Source organism: Falco punctatus (assembly GCF_963210335.1).
Source record: "Falco punctatus genome assembly, chromosome: 1".
NCBI classification, from domain to species: Eukaryota; Metazoa; Chordata; class Aves; order Falconiformes; family Falconidae; genus Falco; species Falco punctatus.
In genome coordinates, this window is record NC_137580.1 from 49,073,344 (window position 1) to 49,098,247 (window position 24,904).

At 41.2% G+C, this 24,904-nt stretch overlaps 1 protein-coding gene across 4 annotated transcripts in view; it reads right to left on the reverse strand.

The window, feature by feature from the left end:
* The window catches only part of CPZ (carboxypeptidase Z), a 77,476-nt gene that overhangs the window by 25,625 nt on the left and 26,947 nt on the right, over positions 1-24,904 (reverse strand). For 3 of the 4 annotated variants that reach the window (XM_080407353.1, XM_080407352.1, XM_080407354.1), the window contains 9 exons: positions 21,366-21,389; positions 18,658-19,032; positions 17,652-17,864; positions 15,331-15,527; positions 14,197-14,358; positions 7,805-7,963; positions 4,641-4,776; positions 3,441-3,580; positions 648-747 (listed from right to left, as the gene is read on the reverse strand). In XM_080407353.1, coding sequence (XP_080263479.1) covers positions 648-747; positions 3,441-3,580; positions 4,641-4,776; positions 7,805-7,963; positions 14,197-14,358; positions 15,331-15,527; positions 17,652-17,864; positions 18,658-19,032; positions 21,366-21,389 — 1,506 coding nt within the window. Of the gene's footprint in view, positions 1-647; positions 748-3,440; positions 3,581-4,640; positions 4,777-7,804; positions 7,964-14,196; positions 14,359-15,330; positions 15,528-17,651; positions 17,865-18,657; positions 19,033-21,365; positions 21,390-23,494; positions 23,515-24,904 lie in introns of those variants that run through there. The other variant, XM_080407355.1, reaches the window with a different exon arrangement.

Genomic DNA, 24,904 nt, shown 5'->3' on the forward strand with positions numbered 1-24,904 from the left:
TAAAAGCTCAGAACTTTATGACTGTGAAAATTAACAGTTGCAAATGCCTCAGTACGTGTTTACCAGCTGGTGACAGGTATAAAATGGACATAATTAAATGTTCTAGTTTTTTGTGTTTGATATAACTATTGTCCAAAAAAGCATATATTTATGCCTTTCTACATGAACAAAAAAAGTTGCAGGCCCTTTTTCAATACTGAAGTTATTCCAATTGTTAAAGTTAGTGTGGATCCTATTCTAATGTCTACACTTCATGCTCACAAAACTTCAACTAATTTATTCTACCAGGGCTCTGCACCTCTGCATGCTGAGTTAAAGCCCCTGCACAGGGCTGTTGCTGTATTCCCCCAAACACGAAACATAAAGGTGGATTTCTGAATCTCTATGAAGGCACATTGGTTTTGAGGGACAGCAAACAATTCCAGGTGGAAGTTTTAATGCCAAGGACCATGTTATCTCAGAGACACGACAGACTCAACAGCCAGTTTGACATGTGTTCTCTCATGTTATTCTAGAAACAAACCTACATCTGAGTCTCCAACTCTCCATTAAGGTGCCATTTCTATCAAACACAACAAGACATCTGCAGGTTAAGCTCTTAGTGCTTTCACTCTGCCCCAGGAAACAGCTCAAACTAAAAATATTACCTGTGGTGACATCATGCTGGATGCCCCTGACTGAAATACGAGCATTTTTTATTGGGTTGCCAAACTTATCAGACACAATTCCTTTTATCCCCCGATGAACCTGGCAAAGCAAGCAAAGTTAGATGGAAGTCATTTATTACAGTACCACCTTCTCATCTTCTGCAAGAAAACCCCTGTAAGAGAGGAAACAGCTGTCAAGAGGTTCAACCCATTATAGAGGCTCTTGGGTGCTATTGCCTGTTCACATGACAGCCTCTATTTTGGGAGCTCCAAGAGGGCTGAGGGAAATGTATTTTGGGCCAGGTATGTGGCTCTGTATTGAGAGACCCTTCTCTGCACAGATCACTAGCACCTCATGATTGGAGCACAGTATTTAAAGACAGTTTCTAAATGTCTGCCCTAGACCCAGAAGCACAAAGAAATGAAAAGTTAAGGCTTAAAACCCCCAATCTGATGCCCTACACAGAACAAGAAGGCATTGCTTTAGCTACTTTGGACTCATCATCGCTCTGCTGCCTACACTTCACTACATGTCAGAATGTCATGGTAGCGGTGTGTATAATAACCCTTTTCCCTTCTCTACAAGCACAGAACTGAGGTGCTTGAGCTGATGAGAAATGTGCTTGCTGACAAGCTAAAGAGCAATGTGAATTCTGTCATACAAAGAGGTGCACAAACAGCTCACTCTATTTGAAGTTCAATAAAACAGAACAAAAGAGGAAAAAATCTAAGTATTTAAATATTAAACCTCTTCAGGTTCTTTTTATTGCAATCTTCCAAAATGAAAACATTTTCTATTGGAAACTCTATATGACCTTTTTAAATGAAAAGTAATTCCATTTTGATTTTTCTCTTGAACTGCTATGATCAACTTGAGCTGTTCTTTACTTCACTTCCACCCTTCTTTCTTTCTTTTCCTGTAATTTTCCCCTCCCCATTATGCTTTGTCACAAAAGAAGGATAAAAAAAAAGAACAAATCATCAAAGCAATGGAAAAAGATATTTGCTTTTCTGTTGGAATATAGAAATGTTTAAAAAAGAAATATTTAACAATAAACAAATAAACATTAAAATATTCAACAGTAATTCTTAATACAAAGCTGGAAAAAGATTCTAGTCTAGTGACAGCAGGTTTTTATTTAAGGTGAGCTTGTTTTGTCACTGCTTTTCTTAAACAGCAGCTCTGTACTGAGGGGAGCTATTCACTGGAGGGTTTAGGAACAACTCAGTATAAGGACTTGAAGACTTTCCCTTAAAAACTGTTATGATGAAGCACTGCAATTTGTTTTTCAGCATGGACTTGAGGATTTATCATATGGATAGTGGGTAAATCTGGTCAGAAGAGTCATCTCAGACCCAAATTTAATTTACAGTATAGACATACTCAAAGTAGTATGACCTCATCCAACTTCAATAATAATTTTGCAATTATAACATGATGGAATAAAAATGAAAAAATTGAAGTTTCTTTAACAATGTCGATTCATTTTGATTTAGTAAATATACTATTTTTCATATTGCCTCAAGTCTGTGCCATGTAAGTTTGGGAGAGTGTTTTGGTATCACTTCTGACGAGGAGAAGAGATCAGCATTTATGGAAATGAATTCTACTTCTGCATGTTAAGCCAAGTAGGTTTGTAAACACACCAAACAGCCTGGTATATATCAGAATAAGAAAAGTTTGAATTGGTTATGGCAGACTTAATCCTTATCAGGAGTAATTCAGTCATCCTTATCTAAAAAGTTGTTTGCTTACTGTCCTGCGTTTACTCAAAAAGCTTTTCCGGCATAGACTTCTACAGTATCTCACACTATAAAAATCTTTACATCTTGAAGACTTCAATTGCAATATATATGGATTTAACCCAGCTCCATTTGGATTCACTAAAACTCATTTTCATCAGACAGCTGTAAAACGAAATGAGTTTGGTGGTCTGTACTGTAGACTTTATTGAATGATAATACTTACCACAAGGAGCAAGAGGTTGCTTAGAAGGGCCATAAAAACACTCCTAACAATTTTAAATTACTGCGTACTCTATCAAAATAAAGCATGACAGAAAGCTAATCTACTAATGGCTGAGAGAAAGATGAGCAACTTCTGTTTCTGTGTTCACTTACTTATTGTCAGTGAGGTATTTGTTTTTGCTGAGCTTAAACTTATTATTAAAAATGACTTTTAAATGGCATGTTTTAATGCTTACAGATATTGTTGCTTTAGAAGACCAGGGTTCAGATCTTTTTTAGCTACTTTCACGAAGAAATCAAGCTGAAAAGTGTGGAAATGGCATTTCTAGCAAGATACTTTGAACCTCCCCATTTTAGCTGAACCTAAATCTCCTGTTGCTGAGGAGTAGGGTTTGGGCCAAAGACATGGAATATGGAAAGGGAAAAGTTCCAGGAAGCTCTCTGAAAAGTAGAACTTGTTGATCTATTCTTCAAGAGAAAGATTGATTCATATTTTTCTGAATATGTGGGTTTTGTCTAGCATTACATTTTGGAGAGCTGATTTGTAATGTTGCGCAACCTATTTAAAGACAATTCCCTTTTTCACTGTTTTCAAGGCCTTTAGAGTCCTCAAACTCCATCCTTTCTGTATGCAAACTTATATATGCAAACTATTATCTGTGTTTCCTGCTGGACACACTGAGGCACCAGGGCCCCTGGAGGAGTATGATGATCGATTCAGTGCTATCTCGATAATTAACCAGGGAAACAGTAAAGAAATTGATTTTGACAAAGAATGGAGAAGAAAAGCCATAAGCACAAAGGTCTGTGAAAGCAGAGCCATACCATTTCCATGTAATTCAGAAGGGCATCTCTGTTCTCATGCCAGATTGTAAACAGTTCTTCCTCTAAAGGAAACTTCTCACATCCTACCTCCACGGTGACTTCAAAGCAATTTGTATGAAGGTAATTAAAATCTGCCATACCTAAAGGTTTAAAAAGAAAAAAAGAGATCATGAACAAGCCATGTAACCCTTAACTGGAGCTTTGCTGTCACAGTCAGCTGAATGCAGTCCCTGTGGGTGTGTATTAATGTACCGTAAAGAATGTGCATGGCCAATACATAAGAAGTATTCAACAATTTCAGAATTCTACAACTCATTTCAACTACAAGTTGACTAATGACAATGACACTTCTTTCAGGCAAAAAAATCATAATTTTAAATTATTATTCACCTGATCAAGAAGTAGCAATAGAAATATAAGGATTGGTTAATCATGGTAATTACATAATCGGCTGTATCAGAGGTGATTGCCAAGGGTCACCTCTAAAGAGATGACATTTTGCCATTATAATGTTCAAAACTGTTTCTGTAGAAAAGGCATTGGACATAGTTTCCAGAAGAATGTAGGCCAAAGACATTTAAACCTAATTCTCACTCATGCCTCAAAGCTTTCCAAACGCCTAGTTTCAACATAATTATTTGGGGATCCATTTGAAAACACAACTGAAGCACCGCTGAAAATTTATGAACACTAATATTTCATCCATGCCAGTATTTCAGGAATCCTGACTAAAACTAAATACTATTATTGGGGAAATCAAATTAGCAACCTAAGCACAAATGAATGGGATGTTTGTCTCTGTAGCAGTTTCCCTGGAAAAGAGTTTATTTAAACAGACTGAAAAAGCAGCGCTTGCGTAGTCTGCAAGATGGATTCAAACTCATGCCACTAAGGAATGAGAGCATAGCACTGGCATTTATTTCTGCATTTCAGATTTGAAAACTAGAACGGTATATGCAATAACAAATGTGACCCTTGTATAAATTGTTAACTTTCCTCAGGGAAATACATTCCATGGTATATGAACATAAATGTTACCAACATACATTTTACTACTTAAATCCCTTACAAGTTATGTTTTGCAGGGGTCTGACCTAAAGCAAGCTGGAATGAATAAAACTATTTCTTTCAAACCCTTGTGTCTCATAAAGGTCATATAGAGGTTTTACCTCACTTGATATGATGGTAAAGTGGTTTTACCTCCAGTGAAGCTGTACCACTCAGCACCATTTATAATACCTCCGCGTCTTACAAAATTTCCACCGCAACGAAGTTCGGATCGGTCTGAGATGACTGGGTGTGCATCTGCATAGGCTTTAGCCAGCATTTTAAACATCTGTAACAAAAGAGTTTGGAATATATTTGCTTTTACAAATTGCAAACACTGTCATTGCTACTAGCAACTATTACTGTTGCAAGCCCAGACAATGAGCCACCCTGTGTCCTTGAGGCTGATGGAGGGGGTGAACTTCCATGCAAGGATATTCTGCCAGGAAGTTTTCACTTGTCTTCTTCTCCAGGGTCCTTCTCTGCAATCCAATACATTTAGCCAAGACAACATTAAATACCAGTGGGTTTTGTGACACTTGGCTTCAACCTATCACCTAGGGCAGGAGTCGAGGGCTTGTTTGGTTGTACTTCAAGTCCCAGATTTTAAAGCTGAAATTAGCTCTCCCCGTTATGTTTTAGGTCTTGCTGTTTTTACCCTTTCAAAAATACCTACACCAGCTTCAGCCCAACCACATTGGATGCTGCTGTTTAAAATAGACAGTATCAATTTGCTTTGTACTTATCACTCACACAGGACAACCTGCCAGTTTGATCTCAATGACAGTTGCTTCTTTGTGGGGCAGAAATAATTTCTAAAAAAGCAAAGGATAGGATGTGGTGATGGAGGATGTCACCACTGATTTCCTAAGAGTGTTGATACTGATGAAGAGCAGAGGAGTCATCACCCAGAAAGGAAAAGTGACAGGTACATGTAGTGAAGACAGAAGAAACAGCAGTGATCTGCAGAAACCATTTATTTGAATCAGGTTCCTGCCATTTTTCTCCAATGTTTATTCCAACTTTGTACAGAAATCTCCCCCCTCCTTTTCATTTTTTGAACCTCATCTACAAAAGCTATAATTGCAGATTTCAACATTGAAATTACAGAAACTATCAGAAGTTACTAGATCCTACTACTCATCATCATGAGTGCCATTGTATATTGCTTGAGACTGTGTGCAAGAAGTTGGGTGGGTAAAATCGTATTTTTAGAAGTGATCCTAGAACTTTATCCTTGATGTTGTCATCAAGGATAAAGGTGAAAATAACCAAGCACACAACTTTGATCTAATATTTATAAATGTTTCTAATAATCACAAAACTGAGCCAATTAAGGGATTTCCACTGTAAGTGTAAATTTACCAAAATAATTTTGATGACCAGAGTCTAAAAATCCTGACTTAATATAGAATGCTTTTGCATCTCCCATCTCAGTAGGTACCAGCCCAGGCTGTCATGCTGGCTAAAGAGGCTTGAAATCTGCTGTGTCTTGGAGCAGGTGCCAGGAAGATCCTCATGCTACTGCACATACACCATGAGGGACACAGGGAGGTGGCAGCACCCACATGCGTTTTCAAACAGGGCAACCTGGTTTGAATATACTTTGTAGAATTAGACTTTTTAGTTTCTGACCATTACCTGCACCACAGTATTTCACCCTGGGCTGCAGCCTCATTTCCCCTTGCATGGCAAATTCAACAGGTCAGGGATCAGAACAAGGGTTATGGCTAACGTATGGCAGCTAGGTCCTGACATAATGTCAAGGTGCTATATTTCAGGATGCAGGTTCCCCAGCAGCAGCAGTTGCAGATGACATTACTAAAATGCAGGTCACTTCACAGGTACAGGTTTTATAACTTTCGGAGAAAAATTTAAAGTGATACTGTTAGTGGTGTTAAGGTTTCTGTGTTGACTCATTTGAAACACTGGTTTTAATTGAGGATACCTCCAGTCCTGCCCTATATATTTTAAACTTGGAAGTTTACAGTTAACTTCCCAGGGTTTGCAGCCACTGACTATGCAGCAGTCACCGGTGTGAGGTCCTCTTACACTGTTGCAAACCAGGAATGCCATTTGGGTTTGCCCAACTATGCACTGCATTGGGATGGAGCTCTTTGTCCAAGTGACTGCATTCTTTCACTGAAAACACACATACTGTCCCTGACTGAAGGTGATGGACTGCTTGACAAGGCACACATGGCCACATTCCTCCACCATCTATGTGTAAATCAGGATACCCCTAGCCTAAGTGATGGAATATAAGTGCACAGGTTTGTGATTTCCCCTAGTCTTCACCAAGAGCTTCTGTAGCTTTCATTACCACCCAGCAGGTATTTGTTACATGAGCTTTTTACTGTGCCTGGTTTATTTCACTGCTAAATCATTGTCATACAGACATAGTCAGTAGGTATCATACAGCTCAGAAGAAATGAATTGTTACAGAAAATGTTTAATAGTCATAAATATTTAAATATTTAATATGTGCTGGTGAGAACTGTTACTTTAGAAGTCATCCCAGAGATATGCTCAAACATAACAGATGCTTCAAGTCAAAGATCAACTTCTGAGTATTTTCAAGTGTTTATTATATAAAGAACTATCTTAACAGGCCAGGGACATTTTTAACATATGCTAGGAGGCTGAAAAAATAGCTGTTCTCCTAGTGGGCATGTCGGCAATGAATACTAGACTGAGGAAGCCAAAGGGAAATAGGGAAGATGGCAAAAAATTTCACAGAAGATTTACAGTGAGTCCCAATTGGGGAACTTTCCAGGGATGAGGGGTAAACCATTCCCGTTCATCTGACCTGGAATAAATGTTACAAGGCTGCCACCATATGGCAGTCAGCCTTTTTTTTTTTTTTTTTTTTTTTTTTCCTAAAGAAGTCAACAGAAAATAATACTGCTGGTCAGGCTTGTTCCATTTCTTCTGGAAATCAGTAGTAAAAATGTCACAACCTACAACCATTAAATAGTAAAAGCTTGTCTTTTCCTCACCTGTGCCTTGTGAAATTATGTTTGGCCTCACACATATATGGGTAAATATTTACAGATCAGGCTGATAGTGTGTAAATGACCCTATATTTTAAGCCATGTTAAATAAGTGTATAAATAATAATATATATATATACACACACATGCATTTATATATATAAACGTGTGATTTATTACATATTTAATACATACATGCATACATATACACACATATATACAATCTAAATAAATCAGGGTTTTTTACTTGTTTAAAGAAAATACTTGCATAGTTCCACATGTGGAAACCGTACTGATATGCTTACCCTGCAAAAACTATATTACCTTCTCATCAGGTGTAGGGGAGAACATTTTTTCTTCCATAGGATGCCTTGAATAGTCATAAGGATAGGTCACAACCAGCTCACCCCCATGGAGGCTGGCAGAGAGCACAAACGGGATAGACCTCAACCACTTCATGACTGCTTTTGTCTCAGGAGCCACCTGAAATCCAGGAGAAAATGAAAAGCTGTGAATAGTCATGCAGCTCTGAAGGGATTTGATCCTGGGCAGGATGAAGCTCAGTGGAGAAGAGAGTGTGTCAGAAAAAAGAATGCTGAAGCTCTTTGGCTCTTCCATCCCAAAGGTTAGTGGAGGAAGAGTGTCAGTTTGCTCCAGGGAACAAATGAGACACACTGTTCACTGTGGGAAAACTGAAAAAAAAAAAAAAAAAAAAAAAAAAAAAAAAAAAAAAAAAAAAGAAAATTTGACAGAAGAATAACTTTATTACAGTGACATTTCAGCAGTTCAAAGTGATGATGTTAGTATTTTAGGCTTGAAAAATTGTGGCATTGTACCACTACTCACAAACCAAACTCCTTATCTAATTTCATTTCTGAATCAGCAGAATTGACTTTGGATAGATAAGCTGGAATATGGGGATCAATTTGAAATTCTCAGCACTGGCTGGAAATACACTGTCTCATTTGCTATCCTTTGGTCTAGGTTTATATGCAAATAAATGAAAACTAATGTATATAAAACACAATGACTGCAGTTTACCTGCACTGAACGGTTGCAGTAAGTCATAGAATTTGCCTTTCTGTCAATCAGCGCTCAGTAACAGTGGCCAAAGGAGTAGGCACCGGACTCCCGAGGATGCTCAGGCACCCATCTCCCCCTGAAATGCAGGAGGCTCCTTCATCCCCTTTGCTAAGTAATTTCACGGACCTGTTCCGGAGTTAGTCAATTCTTAGTGGTAACAGTGTCATCTGGTGGCCGCTCCCTGCAAGCCCAGACGCACGCCAGTGCCCTTGGAGGAGGTGAGGGTCTTTTGCTTGTAGTTTGTGAAGCTTCCAGAGGAAACGTGGGTGAGGGCAGAGGCTGCTAACCTGCGCTTTGCTTTGCATGGGTGCAGATCTACAGTTTTTTAAAAATGAGCCAGATCTGTTATGATGGACTTAGTCCAGCATCTATATAGGGCTGCTAAATTGCATATCAACCTTTGCTTTAATTCCATCAGCCATTAGCAAATCAGCCAGCCAGGATCTCAGAGTGGCTAATGACTAGTAACACTGAATCAAGTCAGCAATGTGCAGGGAAAAAAAAAAAAAAGAAACAAACCCACGAAAAATGTCAAACACAAAACCCCCAATCAAACAAAAAAATGAACAAACAAAAACTCTAGAGACCTATACATTGGAGTTGCAATAATAGTAATTCCTGTTTTCTTTGGATCAGTCCCTGTTCTGCTATTGGTAAATCCTAGCTTTGGGGATGAGTGGGTAACACAAACATAGGTATGGAACAGAGAAAAACACTGTGAAGCAAAGGTGCATCATGGATGTATTACAGCTCCCAGCAATGAGGTAGAAAGCAAAGTGTCTCAGGAAAAAGCCATGTCTAAATACAATTTTACCTGGAATGATTTAAGAAGGTATCACCCTGCCCATCCCTGACCTAGGCAGAAGGCTAAAGTCCTTCATATGCCATAGTTATTAACTGAGTCCTCCCAGTTTTCAGGTTTCCTTAAACTGCCATTCTATAGTTGTTGAGCCTCCAGCCACTGCCACTGTGCTATTTGAAAAGGCTGTACCTCGTACTTGGGAAGAAATAGAAACCTGAGTTTCCCACTGCTGTAAGGTGAGTCATTAAATCAGTAGTTTGTGGTGAGCATATAGACACAAGTCAGATTGTGCCACTTGTCCCCAGAAGAAACAGGCTAGGTCCATTTTATATGTCAGCCTAGTGGCAGCCTCCGAATCTTTGTGTCACAAACCATTCAACCTTGGTACTATAAAACGGCAACTTAAGTGTAGGATGAGATGTAACAGGTAAAGTCTGACCAGCCCGGGAACACACAGAATGCACTTTGTGCACCAAAAACCTAACCAAGGTTTTTTGTGTAATTTGGAAAATAGTGCAGATTAGACAGGAAGTTTCCAAGAAGGGCTTGACCTGAAAATAATTTTTAACAAGGCAGATAAAGGGCACTCCAAAGGGAAAAGACAAATGCTCTGCACTCTTACATACCCACTCACCCAACACAGAGGTGGGAGAAGAAAACAGCTCACCAAGCTTCATGACAAAGAATCTGACAGTCTCCAAAGAATGGTACCAGCAGCAGTCAGTATTTGCTTTTCTGTCTTTGTGCAGTGCCCTGGGTTGGTCTGATAAATATCTTTATCCCAAGAGAATTTGGGACTGAATCAGCCACTCTCACCTGAACGCTGAGAGTGCTTTGCTCATCCTTCGAGCCCACCTCTTCTGAAGAGAAGACCCCTGGTGGCTTATAAGGGGCTGCAAGTGGCACTGTCTGCCCCATGAATCCCTGTTTGGGGGTTCACGGGATGGCTGAGGACCTGTCACCAAGCCTGCACCTCCCAAGCTCCATAACACCAGCACTCACCAGGAGGATGCTGTCCCTAAATTTCAGCAGCTCCCTGCCCCACCGGCAGCTGCCCCAGCTTGTACTGCCCAGCCAGAGAGGGCATCCCTGATGCCAGAATCAGCCCTGCTGTCAAACAGCAGTTTTGGCCTTGGTAAGATCTTTACGCTGCTTCTGCAATTCAGTGGGCAAGGGTCAAAGGCACAGTTTTATTTAGAGAGCTCCTAAATTCAGTCCTTCCCCCTGATTAGGCAGCTTGCTTACTAGATACCTGCAGAAGCCACAAGACACGGCTGTGTCACAGAGCCGATGTCTTATTGAAGCGAATGTTGTGGAAAATCAGGAGTTTCAATGTCACTATTTTTAACCTAATAGCATTTCAGTGACATCATTACAGTGATTAAGGCTTTGAAATGTGTACATCCTGGTTCAGCTCCACTGGATGATAGCAGATGCTATCTGTGTCACACTGGCCTTTGACTATTCATAGACTTTTCCTTTAATGTGGGTTTTGATTTATTTTTTTTTTTTTTTACCAGGGCTCTTGCTTTTTAGTCAGAGATCAATTTTAAAGTATCCACCTCACAGGAACAATTTGGGGCACAATCAGAAAACAGCTGAAATATTTTTGCATAAGTACAGGAACGGTCACAACCCTTGTAAACCTGAGTCTCATTTCTGTCAATTACGCTGCAATTAGTCACTGTCTCCATGGCTTTCAAAGACTTCTTTTTATCCTTTTAGAAGCAACCAGACTCATTTTCCTAAAGACTATGCCAGCCTCCACTGGCACAGACTTCTAAATTCTGTTTGAATCAAGCCAATTTGACTTCAGTTCAGATGAAACCTGAGGTCTCTCAGCCTGAGCCCTCAGACCACTTATTACAATAATTCAAAACAGTGGGGAAGAAAATGCACTGTACAGCAAGGGTTACAGGGACACAGGAGCTCTCCTGAGTTTATGGGATTGGCTGGGATCTCACTTTTCCTTTTTTGATCTTTATATAATGCCCTGCAATAGTCAGATGATTACTTTAATAAGGCAGGTCGTACACATCATTAAGTAAATGAAAGCCGAGGGGCTGGTGTTGAAACATCCAATCTAATGTTTTTGCATGCACAAAGCCAACTACTGTAAAAGCCATGGGTTCATCTGCCTGACAAAATTGAAGCTCATTATGGGATAGCTGATTTGGCTGTCCTATGATACCACTGGCAGAGGAGAGGGATGCGAGGCTTGAGACCACATACTGCCAGGTTTCTGAACCATGTGAAACTGCAGTCAGCAAGGAGATTTTGTGGTGTCATCCAGGTCAGAGGCAAATTGGTTCTCTCATTTGTTCCATAAAGCATATGGATTTGGAGATGCTTGGGGTGTTGCTTAGGTCAGGACCCACTTGGGTGTCAGAAGAGCATCCAGAGGTTCCCTGAGGTTTGGTGCTCTGAGGAATGAATCATTGGGTCACTGCCTTATTTTGTCTTCAAAAACAAGAAAACACTTGAAGGAGAAGAGATTTATTTATAACCCCAGGTCTGCAGCCGCTGAGGCAGAGCTCAGACAGAGGGTGGTTGTGTGCCAATGCTTCCTGGTCCCTTGTCTGTGGTGACAGACACCCTGGAGTGACCCTGCAGCTGGGGCAGTGGTGGCCACAGCAGTGGGGATAACTGTGGGACAAATGTTAGGCTGACTCCATCCAGCCCTCTACAAACCACTATGATGTTACACACCCAAGAAAGCTGAATACATTGTTGTAAAAATGACATCTGCAAGTGGCTGCCTACCACTGACCATCCCAAAGACCATCAGAAAGACCATGGCAGAAGCAGGGCTGGGGGAGGGAGTGGGGAGGTTAAAGCCAGAAAATCCAGAGGATTGCAGGCACTCTGGGCTGCATGGCTTGCACCAGGCACTGGCACAAAGAGGGGTCGAAGCCATGTTTGCCCTTCCTCAGTGGTGCCTGAGCCTTCAGCCTTCAACCCTGCACCTCTGGATGGAGAGTAAGAGTGAGCACATGGCTGGGAGGAGATCTCCATCCTTTCCTTTATACCCCAAAGCCTGCTGCACAGCCACTACATACAGTCCGAAAGGTCAAAAGCAGCTTTCCTGGATACCTCCATGGAAAACCAAAGGCATTTTTGATGACTTTTAGGCATACCAGCAATCCTGTAGCCTGTCTACACATAGCTCAGGGAATGATACAGCCCATGAAAGAGCTCCCAGGAGACTGCCATCCTCACTACTGATTTTGCAAAGGGCCAGGAAAGGAAGGACTCTGCCTGGTAAGTGAGATGTTGCAGACACAATTTGACTCATCAGCTGTATCTGTGGACACGCTGGTGGCAGTGCTTGGTGGCTGGGCTATACAACCTTGGTAAGAACTGAAGTAAGTGTCTGTGAGTTCATGTTCCTAAGACAGGGAACATCTCCCTGTAAGCATTTCCCCAAGGAAAGCACATACATTGATGAGGGTCAAAAAGCCTGACAGGTAACAGACCTGCAGTTGCGTGGAATGACCAGCCTTGACAAAACTGAGAGCAGGACAGCGCCCAGCCACGGTCAACCCACCACAGGGGTGAATCAAAACTATTATCTCTCTAGGCTTTTCTCCTAAAATCTTTTTTTTTCCCTCAGCTGTTTTCATTTAACCTCAGGCTCTGCTCCACACACCCTCAACCCTTCTTTCCCATCTGAGGCTCTGTACTCTACTTGCATTTACCAGCTCACAGTTGTCTGTCGTTATTCAGTCAGAAAATGGAAACTGTTAAGTTTATGACCTTATACTCAGGTAGATATCTAGCAGAATGAGCTCGGATCTGTACGATTATATCCATAAACCAGAAAAAAACTTCTTGAGCTTAGTTATGTCAAAATCCAAGTGTTTAATACAGCCTGCATTACTGAGCTTCCTGCAGCCTTGCATCTTCAGAGGTACATTATCCTGAGGAAGTGAGGGGCTTCTATCCAGATTTCCCTACTTTGAATTTGGGTACCAAAACACTGGGGCAGCATCAGAGATACCTTTGGGATTTAGACCTAGCCTCATAATAGATCACCTGCAGCAGAGTAGAGAACTGAAATATGGTTTCTCAAATCTGCTAATACACCAGCTGCTGAAATGACTGTTGCTAGCAATAAAATTTGAATTAGGATAAAGTGAGTTTAAAAGCAGAGCTCCCAGTACCAGAACTACTGATTTGCTTCCTGTGTTTCTTCTTTCAAGGGGAACTAAGTTCCATCATGAGTTGCTAGTGTCGGGCTTCTGGGCTGCCAGTGACACAGGTGGAACTGAGCTTTGCATTCCTGTACATCACATAACATGCAGCTTAGTGATGATGCGTGTGAGGCCCTGCAGTGCTGCCTCCATCCTGCTGCCCATGACTGGAAGCAGCAGCAACACTCCCTTCCAGCACCACTGCAGCTTGACAGGCTGTTTCTATTGCTCCAACTGGTTACAGTCATTTATCAACATCCTTTTTGTGGAAGCTGATGCCACACAACTTCACATGAAGCCTTTGTATGTTTTCTAAGGCAGTGCAATGAGAGCCAAATTCATAAAGTCTTTAACTAATGATGAACTATTACACACTTGTGACCCCCTCCTAACAGTCATTATTCTTTATCTAAAATAGCAAAATCCAAATTATCCACAAATTTTCCCAATGATCTGTGACACCTGCCTCTTTGGCCAGACCTGCACCATCATTTTTCATGCCAATTCTGAGCCTGTCCAGTTTAGTCCTACTTGCAAAGTCTGATTACCAGAGAATAACTTCAGAACAAGCAATCTCAGCTTCTTAAATTCCTGAGTTGCTATGTAGTACATGTGATTATAAAATCTGTAATTCATACCTTACCCCACCAGTAGGATTGTGGAATGGGGATGTGGTCAAGGCGGGCCCCACGAATCCCAGCTCTTCTGTAAGCCTCAGATGTCAAATCAGGGAAATTTCTGTTCAGGTCCAAGTTCTGAGCTGTCTGTCGTCCTATGACCCATCCATTGTAACCAGCTCCCTAATTTGTAACATAGAAGCCAGCCTCAGAATAACTTTCTGTTTCAAAATATCACTTTGTGGAAATGATTTAAAATGCCATTTTAATCAAAGGGAAGTTTTAGAATAAGTAAATTGAAAATGTCTATACTGTTAAAGAGCCACACTTACTAATCATTTTATATTCCCATGAACACTAACACACTAACCAGCATGCAGGAAGCATTTCATTCACCAGTGATGTGACTCATGAGAGGAATGCAGCAGCTTCTTACTCAGCATGGAGCAGGATGCAGAGTGGGTTAGAGGAGGAGAAAAAGAAAATACAGCTGACATTCCCAGACAGGATCAGGCAGATTGCAATAACGCCAGACTCATACAACTCATACAACAGAGAGAACTCACCGCATGAGCAATGCAGATAAAGAAAGGTCCTATTTTCATGCTAATGGTGCTATCGGTAAAAGTGAGGTGAAAAGAAGAAGAATGTCAGGTAAAATATAATAGAAGTTTTGCTTTCACAAATCTCCTTCAGACACCAGCTGATCTCTGAAAACTGCTATAGATTAGGAAAGGGTGACAGTACAGAAAAAAACATTTTATTATACCTGCTCTTCTAAAAGAAGAAGAACATCTATTCCACAGTATTAAACCACATTTCCTTATAAAATAATTTAACAGTCATTACAGTGACTCAGTGGGCATTTTGTTCTAGAACTGATAGCAGAGAGTGCTAAATGTGTGAAAAAGTAACACAGTCATTCCCTCGTCATTGCATGCAGGCAGCAAAAATGACAAACGTGGCTCTGATTTCCTTTTGGCTCTGTCCACATCATCTTTGGAAAGCAACCTACCACCAAAACAGCCTGGGATTCTGGCTGCTGATTATTAATACTCCCTCCCATGTGTGACATTCCCCTCCCAGTTTGTCCTTTAGCTTGGGGGATTTTAGAAACATGAAGTCCTGAACATTTCCTTATAAAAAGTCTTTTACCTCTTCTGCAGCCAGTTCATACCCATCAGGGTTGAGTGAAGGTAGGAGATGGATTCTGGTATTATTAATCAAGGTCTGGATGCGAGGGTTCCCAAGAAGATACTCCGAACACAGATACTGTGCGAGGTATATTAGCAGCTCTTTCCCCACAACTTCATTTCCATGCATATTGCCAATGTACTTAAATTCTGGTTTAACTGCGAAATGTGAAGTAATGAGATGCTTTAATTTGATTATACTTGGATGGCTTCCAAAAGCAGCATAACCCAAATACCTTACTGATGAGTCAGAAAGTTTTATTTACACTAATTTAATGCATATGTTCCTGTAAATAGCACACCAATTCCAGATTAATTTCCCTCCCTTACAAGTCAGTTCAGCATCAATTTAAATAGTGCAAAATAAAGTATGTCCATACTCTCAGGATCCCACACCATAAGAAGCAATCATTGCTCTGATTTTGGGGGACTTATTAATTGTGAACAAAGACTGCTGTGAACAAAAGTGTCAGGCCATGGCTGGGAAGGAATAAAATACATCCCTGGCAATCTCACTTACCTTGGGTGGCTTCAATGCTTTATGCTGCCACAGATCCTAGAAACGACCTGCAGATGTGCAATATATTGTCTCTCTATTTGGAACAGAAATTAGGTCTTGCATAAAAAATGGCTTTCAGGCTAATAGCCTTGGAATAAGACTATTAGAAATGTAAAACTTCGCAATTCCCCACAGTTATTCTCTCAGTTTCCACCCTTTCTTAGAGACTAATGGAAAGTAGAAAAAAGATGCACTTTGGAGACACCCTTTCCTGTCTATCGTTTCATCTTCCTCTTCGAACCTGGCCAGCCTCGAGCACTAAATGCTGGAGGAAGGCTGGCACAGACCTATTTTGCAGTTTGCTCAGGCAGGCAAAATCTCCACCTCTAGAGCTATTTCCACTTTCTTTTGTGCTGTCCGGAGCAGCATGAAGCAACAGATTTAGAAGGAAATGCTAGGTAATATGTTAAACTACCATCTTTATCATGCCATATCACAGTTTTAATTTAAAAGCCTGATTCGTAGGCTTTGTGTTTTCCTGGCAAATGGAACTATCAGCTTAAAAAGACACCTGCAAGTTCTTTTCTTTACACAAGAGAGGAGGGATAATAGGCCAGGAAATAGTAATGTAGGTCTTTGCTCTGTTCAAGACATCTCCTGTGACCTTGAGCAAGTTTAAAGGCACCTCAAAATACCTCTACATCATGCAAGGCAGCGCGGCTGAGAGTTAAGCAAAGCTAACACCAGTCTTCACTGTCTTCTGTGTGGTATGCTGCATGGGAGACAGAGAAGACACAGTAGCTTGACCTGAGATAATAATATCATTGAAGTATTAAATCAGATGTAGTTCAGTTCTGCCGCACTGCTGAGGCTGTTCTGATGCTGGAACTAGTCTGATGAGAAGCAGCCTGAAGTTCTTGGTATGCAGCAGTGGCCATAGCAGTCCACCTGAGTTAGTCAGGTACTGTATTTGAGCTGGGAGCTGGTAACTGGAAAATAACACCTAATCCTCCCCAAGGAAATGATCTGGATTTTGAAGAATGTACAACATTTAAAAATCTGGCCCTTGCTGTCTCAGTGATGAATCTACAAAATAGAGATCAGCACTGTTCCCCTTTGCAGAACAGTTGTGAGGATTCATATCCTAAAGATATTCAGGCATTCTGATATCACAAATTCCTGGTATCATTCACCTGTTATACTGACAGGTATTACACTGGCTTGAAACTCTGTTCAGTATTGTTTTCTGTGCTGCATTGCCTATTTTTGATGTCAATGTCCTTCTGTATCCGAGGCCTTCTCACATGTACATATTTTAGGATGTGAAAGACTATGTTTAGTCTAGGGACAGGCATTACTTGTAGGAAGCGTGTAGCACTTGATAAATAAAGCTTTTTATTAGTAATAAATAAAAGGAGACCGAGGAAGTGGTAGATGATGGAGAGGACAGGTCAGTAACAGAAAACTATCCCAACTTCTCTGTACACTGGACACATATAAATAATAGCCATATCACTGCAACCAATCACATGGTCATACATCTAGGGACAAGGAATGTCAACCATGGTCATAAGTGGAGGTCATAAAGGTAGAAAATTGCAATTGGACTATAATTGCTACAGTGAACCATCGGCTATTGCTGTAATTCAGGAACACAAAGGAGGAGAAATGGTTTTGAATCAATGCTTTTAACAGTTTAAGTGATATCCCATTAAAAGGACCTGTTTTCACTTGGATAATCTGGACTTCCCTCAAGCAACTTGATCAACACTGATATAACTCACGCAGTTCATGGTGTCCAGGCTTGGCTGAAAACTCAATCACAAAAAGATCCTTTCCTTCAAAACTGCGACCTATGCTGTAAGTTGTTGCAATATGGGAGCACTTAGAAGCAGTCTTCTTTAATGTGCTCACCATTTGGGAATAAGAATGGTGTTTGAACTGAATAAAAGTTGCTGGCAAATCTGAAGGCAAATCTTCCTCCACATCTACTTCCCCTGCAAAGAAAAATTGTAACACAGTGTTTAAAACCATGATGCTCAGAGGATTGTATGAACGCCTGCACTTTTCTGCAAAATAACTTTTTCAGTAGTAGAATTATAGAAAATACAGCTGCAATCAAAATTTAAAACTATGTAGTACATCCTATACTGTTTATTGTGGCATATTTTCTTTGCAAAATCATACTAATGCTTAGGCATAGCGACAAATATTTTTTTGCAGCCTCCAGTTATAATCTGGCCTTTGGAATACTTAGCACATTATAGTCACAAAATGTACAGATCTTTCCCTTTGAATCTGGTGGAGCAAATTCATTTTTTAAGAGGTTCAGTTGTCTTCAGCTATCTGGATCTTCTTCATCCAAACAAAAATCCATGACAACCATTAATGAGATTATTTTAATGAGGTGTTAAGCTTGTCAAGCAGTCATGAATTTATGATTGCATTACTATTTCAGTTTTTAAATAAAATATTTGAAATATACAGACAGCTATTACACAGAGCAGGGCTTATCTAAACGCACTTTGGCAGTCTAAACATCTAGCTCTGAGCTGCCTGTCTTGATGCTCTTTGTATATGAGAGAGAGAAACAGATGCTTTTTGAGCACAGTTTAATTAAGTGTTTAAAATAGGTGGAACAAGATGAATCACAGTTTACAGGTGTCTAAAAAGATGACAAGCTGAGATGACAAGCAGAGAGGTTTTGTGCCATAGACTTGTCAAGCTGAGTGAGGTGAGACCCTTCCCATCTAGACAAGTAAGCTGCATCAGCAGGGCTTGCTTCCTTACCTCGCAGCTTTGCCAGCGGGTCAAAACATCCCTCTTCTTCCCCAGCAAAAAAGCGGTCGCAGTCTAAGAAGTACGGCCAAGCCATGTCTATTGCATCAAAGGCAGGGAGGCAATTTTTTTTCAGATTTTCACAGACATGCCTGCAGGGCTTTATAACTTTGTCCTTTTCGCACTGTGGGGCCAGCACTGAGCAGCCCAAGAGCCTCAGGTCCGGATTGCATTCTCCCTGGAGCAAGTTGTGCAGCACACTGATGAGGATGTACTCAGAGCTGTACTCAATCACTTCTCGAGACTTCTGATCCAGAAAATTAGGATACATCATTTGAGTATAGGCAACATCAGTACAAGAACTTAAAGCAATGTCCACACATTTTGCTATGAAAAGAAGATAAACATATGAAAAATAACTTGCTTCACTGGCACTCTGAATAGTTGAAATACAACATAACAAAGAACACATTAGATGAACTTAGGTTTTTGTTCACAGATAGCCTAGAGGCAGTTTGCAATACTCTTAAATGAATTTGATGTCTAAAACCACTTATAGAAAGATAATGGAAAGTATGCTTGGTCTGGAGATTGACTGCAAACAGTTTGATGCAAGTAGATGACATTCAGAATTCAAACGGTATATAACAATTTGATGGAACATCAGAATTTACCTCATTAATAAGCATTGTTCCTAAAACAAGATTTATTTTGTTAATTCAATACCTGAACAGCAACGAAAGGACACATCCCTGCTCAGAAAACACTGGAGTATATTTACAAATATCTTGGAAGCCACCAATATTAATAAGATCTGGTTTCCAAAGGAAAGGCTGTCTCATACTTATAAAATCATAGAATGGTTTGGGTTGGCAGGGACCTTCACTATCATCTAGTTCAAACCTCCCTGCCATGGGCAGGGACACCTTCCACTAGACCAAGTTGCTCTAAGCCCCACCCAGCCTGGCCCTGAACACTGCCAGGGATGGGGCAGCCACAGCTTCTCTGAGTAACCTCTTCCAGTGTCTCACCAGCCTCAGGGAAGAGTGTCTTCCTTATATTTGATCTAAATCTACCCTCTTTCAGCTTAAAGCCATTCCCCCTTGTCCTATCACTACATGCCCTTGTAGTCCTTCTCCAGCTTTCTTATATGCCTCCTTTAGGTACAGGAAGGCTGCTGTAAGATCTGCCCAGAGTTCTCCAGGCTGAACAACCTTTCACAGCCTGTATTCATAGGAGAGGTGCTCCAGCCCTCTGATCATCTTTGTGGCCTTCCTCTGGGCTCACTCAAAGAGATCCGTGTCTTTTTATGTTGGGGGCCCCAAGGCTGAACGCACTACTACAAGTAGGGTCTCACAAGGGTGGGGTAGAGGGGGAGAATTACCTCCTTTGACCTGCTGGCTACACTTCTTTTGATGCAGCCCAGGATACGGTTGGTTTTCTGGGCTGCAAGTGCATGTTTCTGGGCCATGTTGAGCTTTTCGTCAACCAACACCCCCAAGTACTTCTCCTTGGGGTTGTTCTCAATCCATTCTCCACCCAGCCTGTATTTGTGTTTGGGATTACCCCGACCCATATGTAGGACCTTGCACTTGGCCTTGTTGGACTTCATGAGGTTTGCATGGGCCCACCTCTCAAGCCTGTCAAGGTCCCCCTGGATGGCATGCCTTCCTTCCAGCATGTTGACTGCACCACATGGCTTGGTGTCGTCAGCAGACTCGCTGAGGGTGCACTCAATCCCACTGTCCATGTCACTGACAAAGATGTTGAACAGCACTAGTCCCAGTACAGACCCCTGAGAAATGCCACTCGTCACTGGTCTTCACGTGGACATCGAGCCGTTGACCGTAATTCTTTGAGTGCAACCACACCGATCGGCAACGAGGCCAATGCCTTATCCACTGAGTTGTCCATCTGTCAAATCCATGTCTCCAGCTTAATCTCCAATTAAATCTTATCTGATTTAAATTAACATTACAGTTTGATCTTATTAAACACCAGAGAATCCATAAGAGAGAAAAAAAACCTTGAGGTGTGAATTTGCTGGTGTTTAACATAGGAAAAACTCAGATTCTGAATAAAGTGTGGTTTTGATATCATTATCTTCCCTGTCCTTACCTTTTGTTATGGATTCACTGATGAGGTGAGAGATCATACAGATCTCTATTTTCTGTAATGGGGAAGGCATTAGTAAGGTATCTCTCTTCTTTGCTTGGCCCCATAAAATTTATAAGACTTAATATGTCTGAATGCAGCTCCTCTGTGAAGTTTGGTTGAAATTGCCCAAAGAGATCAAAAGTTATTCTGGGACTTGACTCTCAGGCAAGCAGGCCCATAAATGTCCTTACATGTATATTCTCACAAACCTAATACCTTTTAAGAAATCAGGTTAAGAGGTCTTAGGAAGGATAAATGTTGGTAATACCTTCAACCCACTCAGAGGTGAAGAGTAGTAATAGATTAATAGAGAGATGTCTTTTCATAAAATTACCAGCTATTACAGTAATGGGCCTATGTTTGAGCCTCCTTCTCTTGCTAATATCTCTGGCTGGCAGCAAATAGCATTGTCACAGCAGCAAAATGCTACCTTGTGTGAGAGATCATCTCTCGAGGAATAAGACCTAGTATAGCATCAACATTAGAAAACTTATTAGGAAATAGTAAAGGAATACTTAAGGTTTTGAGACTCTCCAAGGACAGCGAGCAAAGTCACATCATACCTTTCTGTACGGTTTGGCATTGACCTGCAAACAAAGAGGAAAAAAAAAAAAAAAGTATTATGGGGGTATCTGTGGTACCTTCCTCATGTTAGGAATTGTCCAGTTTGGTAGCCCCACAAAGGCTGCTGCAGCTCTATGTCCTGAGGTCCACAGGGGACACGCACTTATTCCCAACAGTCACATATTACATATATTTACTCAACGACAAAACACAGTACAGGCAAACACAACCAGCACCAAAAGCATCATCCCATTCCCCTTTCTGACTAATCAGGATGAAAGACCACTGATGGAACAGAAGTACAGGTGGATTCCTCCAGTAGCTCAGCTTAGACATACTCAAACCCCAATAGCCAGGCTCAGTTTACCCAGTAGGTGGTACCTGGATCCACTGATCTCCCAGTTGTCTCATGCACTGACACATATGCTGGTCTCACTGGTAGCTGGCCCATACCTAGAGCACGGTATGCTTGGTAGCCAAGCCCCAGGTACCATGGTCTTCCCAATAGCTGGCTTGGACCTCCTGGTTCCTCCAGTAGCCATGTCTGAGACCCTCCTGACTCTTCACTATCCAGCCCAGGATCACAGCTGCTCAAATACCCAGCTCCCAATCTTTTGTCCTGTCCAGTGTGGTGTTTGCTAGCAACTGCACACACTGACATACAGGCACAAGGCCCATGCACTCTGGTCCCTCTGGGTTTTGCACCCCAGACACAGAAACCCCTCTAACCCATGGTCTTACACCAGACCATATGGGGCTCTTGTGGAGCCCCATACACCCCCACCCCCACACACAAAAGAAGAGAGACCCTCACCCTAGCAAACAGTCAGAAATGGAGTTTAAGAAGAAGACAGGACAGACTTCAAGGATCCTGTGCAGGGCATGGCCAGACAAGCATATTGACCAGCCAGTTTTTGATCCAGTTTAAAAAGGGAGGAGGTCTTGACAATATATCTGAAGTGTGGTTGTGTAAGAAACCAGGCTTATCTTTGAAAAAAACATGGAGCTCCCCAGCCCTGACAACCTGACAATATTTCTAGGCATGCTTAAAAACTGTAAGTTAGGTGCCTAGGAAATTTCACTAATGAAAATGTAGGTCTTTAATAATCTGGTTTAGTCCAAAAGTCCATGTGAGTCCTTCTGAACATAACCAAGAATGCCTCATGGATCTTCCCCTAACAAATCTGTGTCCCACATAATGGTGTGCCTACCTTCCTTGTAAAGCAATTAAAATTTTGACGGATGTGAAGGGATGTATTTCTTCCCCATCCTACTTCATTCTATCCCTAGCAACTGCATTTTATAATCCTTTTAATAAAAACTTAAAACTAATTATTTCCCTCCCCAGCTACTCTCATGGGAAAGCTTTTCCAAAAGTTCACTCCTTTAATGGCTAGAAATTGCCTTTTAATTTCCTCCCTAAGAGTATTCGTGGCCAGTTGATATCCGTGCATTGTTGTGCCAGCATTGTCCTTTAGCTTAAATAGCAATCTGCACTTTCTGGTGCATGCCTTCACCGTGTGTTTGCAGAGAGCAATCAGATCCCCTCAGCTTTCTGTTTACTAGGTCAAATAAAGAAGCTCTCTTGGCTTTGAAAGAACATGGTTTGATCACCCAGGAGGGGCCTCTTTTGGTCCTGTAGCCAATGATTCTATATTGCCCTTCTCCAATACTGGCAAGTAAAGAAAAATATTGCTATCAAGGTATCAGAGCTGTTTCACCAGTGCCTCATAGCAGCTAAGCCACTACGTGCATGCTTTTTAAACACCAACAGGTCTGCTTTCCTTGTGATGTATTGGGGATCTAGCTATGTTGCTATTTCTTCTAACTCTCGCTGTGGGGACAGGCATTTAGCTTCTTGCTTAGTAAATTGAGTATTTGTCCTCGTAAGAACAAATTCATTACGTTTTCTTTTTCCTACTAAAGAAAGTTTAAAGTTCTATTCCCAGCCTATTTGTTTAAATGAAATCATCTGCACATCTGTTGCTAACGAGTTGATCATTCTTTAGCCAAAATAAAATCATTATAATGAGAAAAAAAAATAACCCGGGAATTTTATCTTGGAGGAAGACATTTAATTGGAAATTAGTCTGGTTCTGTATTATGGATTGTCATTGATCCACATTACCTGATAAAATAAATGAGGGATCAGAGCTAGCAGAAAGAGTCCATCTCCAACACCAGCAAGTTCTGGTAAGCAGCAAGCTGGAAAAAAAAAATCATATCCATACAAACTCCTTTCCTGGCTTGGTACATTATGCTGATAGCAATAAACAATACCTGGTTCATCAACAGTGTCTTCTGTTACAGGATTTCAGTGTTTCCCTTCGCTAGGTACAATCCCCTCAGTTAGTTAGTTATTAAGGTCAAGGTATTTCTAAAAAAGCTTCATCTCAGCCAGATACTGTGTGAAGTTTTACATCTGGGCATAATCAAGGAATAACATTTTGTACAATACTAGCTGGGAAAGAGAAAGGAGTGATCTCTTCTTAGTAAGAGCTCTAGTAATTAATCCTGTTAATAAAATTGGATGTCACTACCTCCTTGAATCTGGATAGTCTTATATCATAATGCTATCACACCCACAACAACTTGTGAGGCTATCCATGGACAGAAGTCTATAGAGCGAGCCAATTGTTCCATACAGGGAGGAAAACTTGATGTGGATGGGACTGCCTTGAGTCCAGCCACATCCCAATGAGCAGAGTGACACTATCTCTGGTTATCACCAGGGTCATTAGCAATGAATCCCCTTCAGTACCTTGAAGGGTGGATAAGAAATATTTGACTGTTTTGTTTTTTTTTCTTCTCAGCCGAAAATGACTGTATTGTACCCATTATTTTAGACTAGAGGGTTGTGTGTGCTGCGTGCAGTTCTTCATGGGTGCATTTGTGGAGTATGAATGGTCTTTCTACAACTGCTCCCATATCCTCAAAGGTAAGAGGTATTTCCCCTCTGCTGATGAGCTACTAACATCCTTTTTGTGTCTCTTTGATGTGCACTGCTCAAATAATGAAGCTGAGGCACACACAGCCTCCCCAGACCACTATTACTGTGCAGGAGTGCTAGAGCCATCAGTCAGTTTGATACGTGGCACAAATTTGTTCTCAACGGTGTCTCAGTATTCTGCTTATTCAGCTGGAGCAAAAAGGTATTCTGGCAACTTGCTGAAACAAGCAGACAAAACCAAAGGGAAAATGTAGCAGGCGCGGTCTGGGCTTGGGGCTGCTGCTTCCCCCTGCTCTGGCTCTCCAAGCAGCAGCAGTTTTGCTGCACTTAGCAGAACCCTCTTTCGGCCCAGCTGGCCAGAAGGAGTCAGGAAGAAATGGATAGCTGATGGAACAGACATGCAAAATTTTGCTAAGTCATATGCTGTAGCTGGGCTCACAAGAGGGCTGGATCATTTTGTGAGCAGGAGTAAATGCTAGCACTGGAGAGGTGAAGGCAGTTCTGGTTTCAGACTGTCTGCTACCTGGCTTTTACATTTTGTTATTTTTACCATACTTACAGGAAGGGGCAATCTATTAAGGGACATGA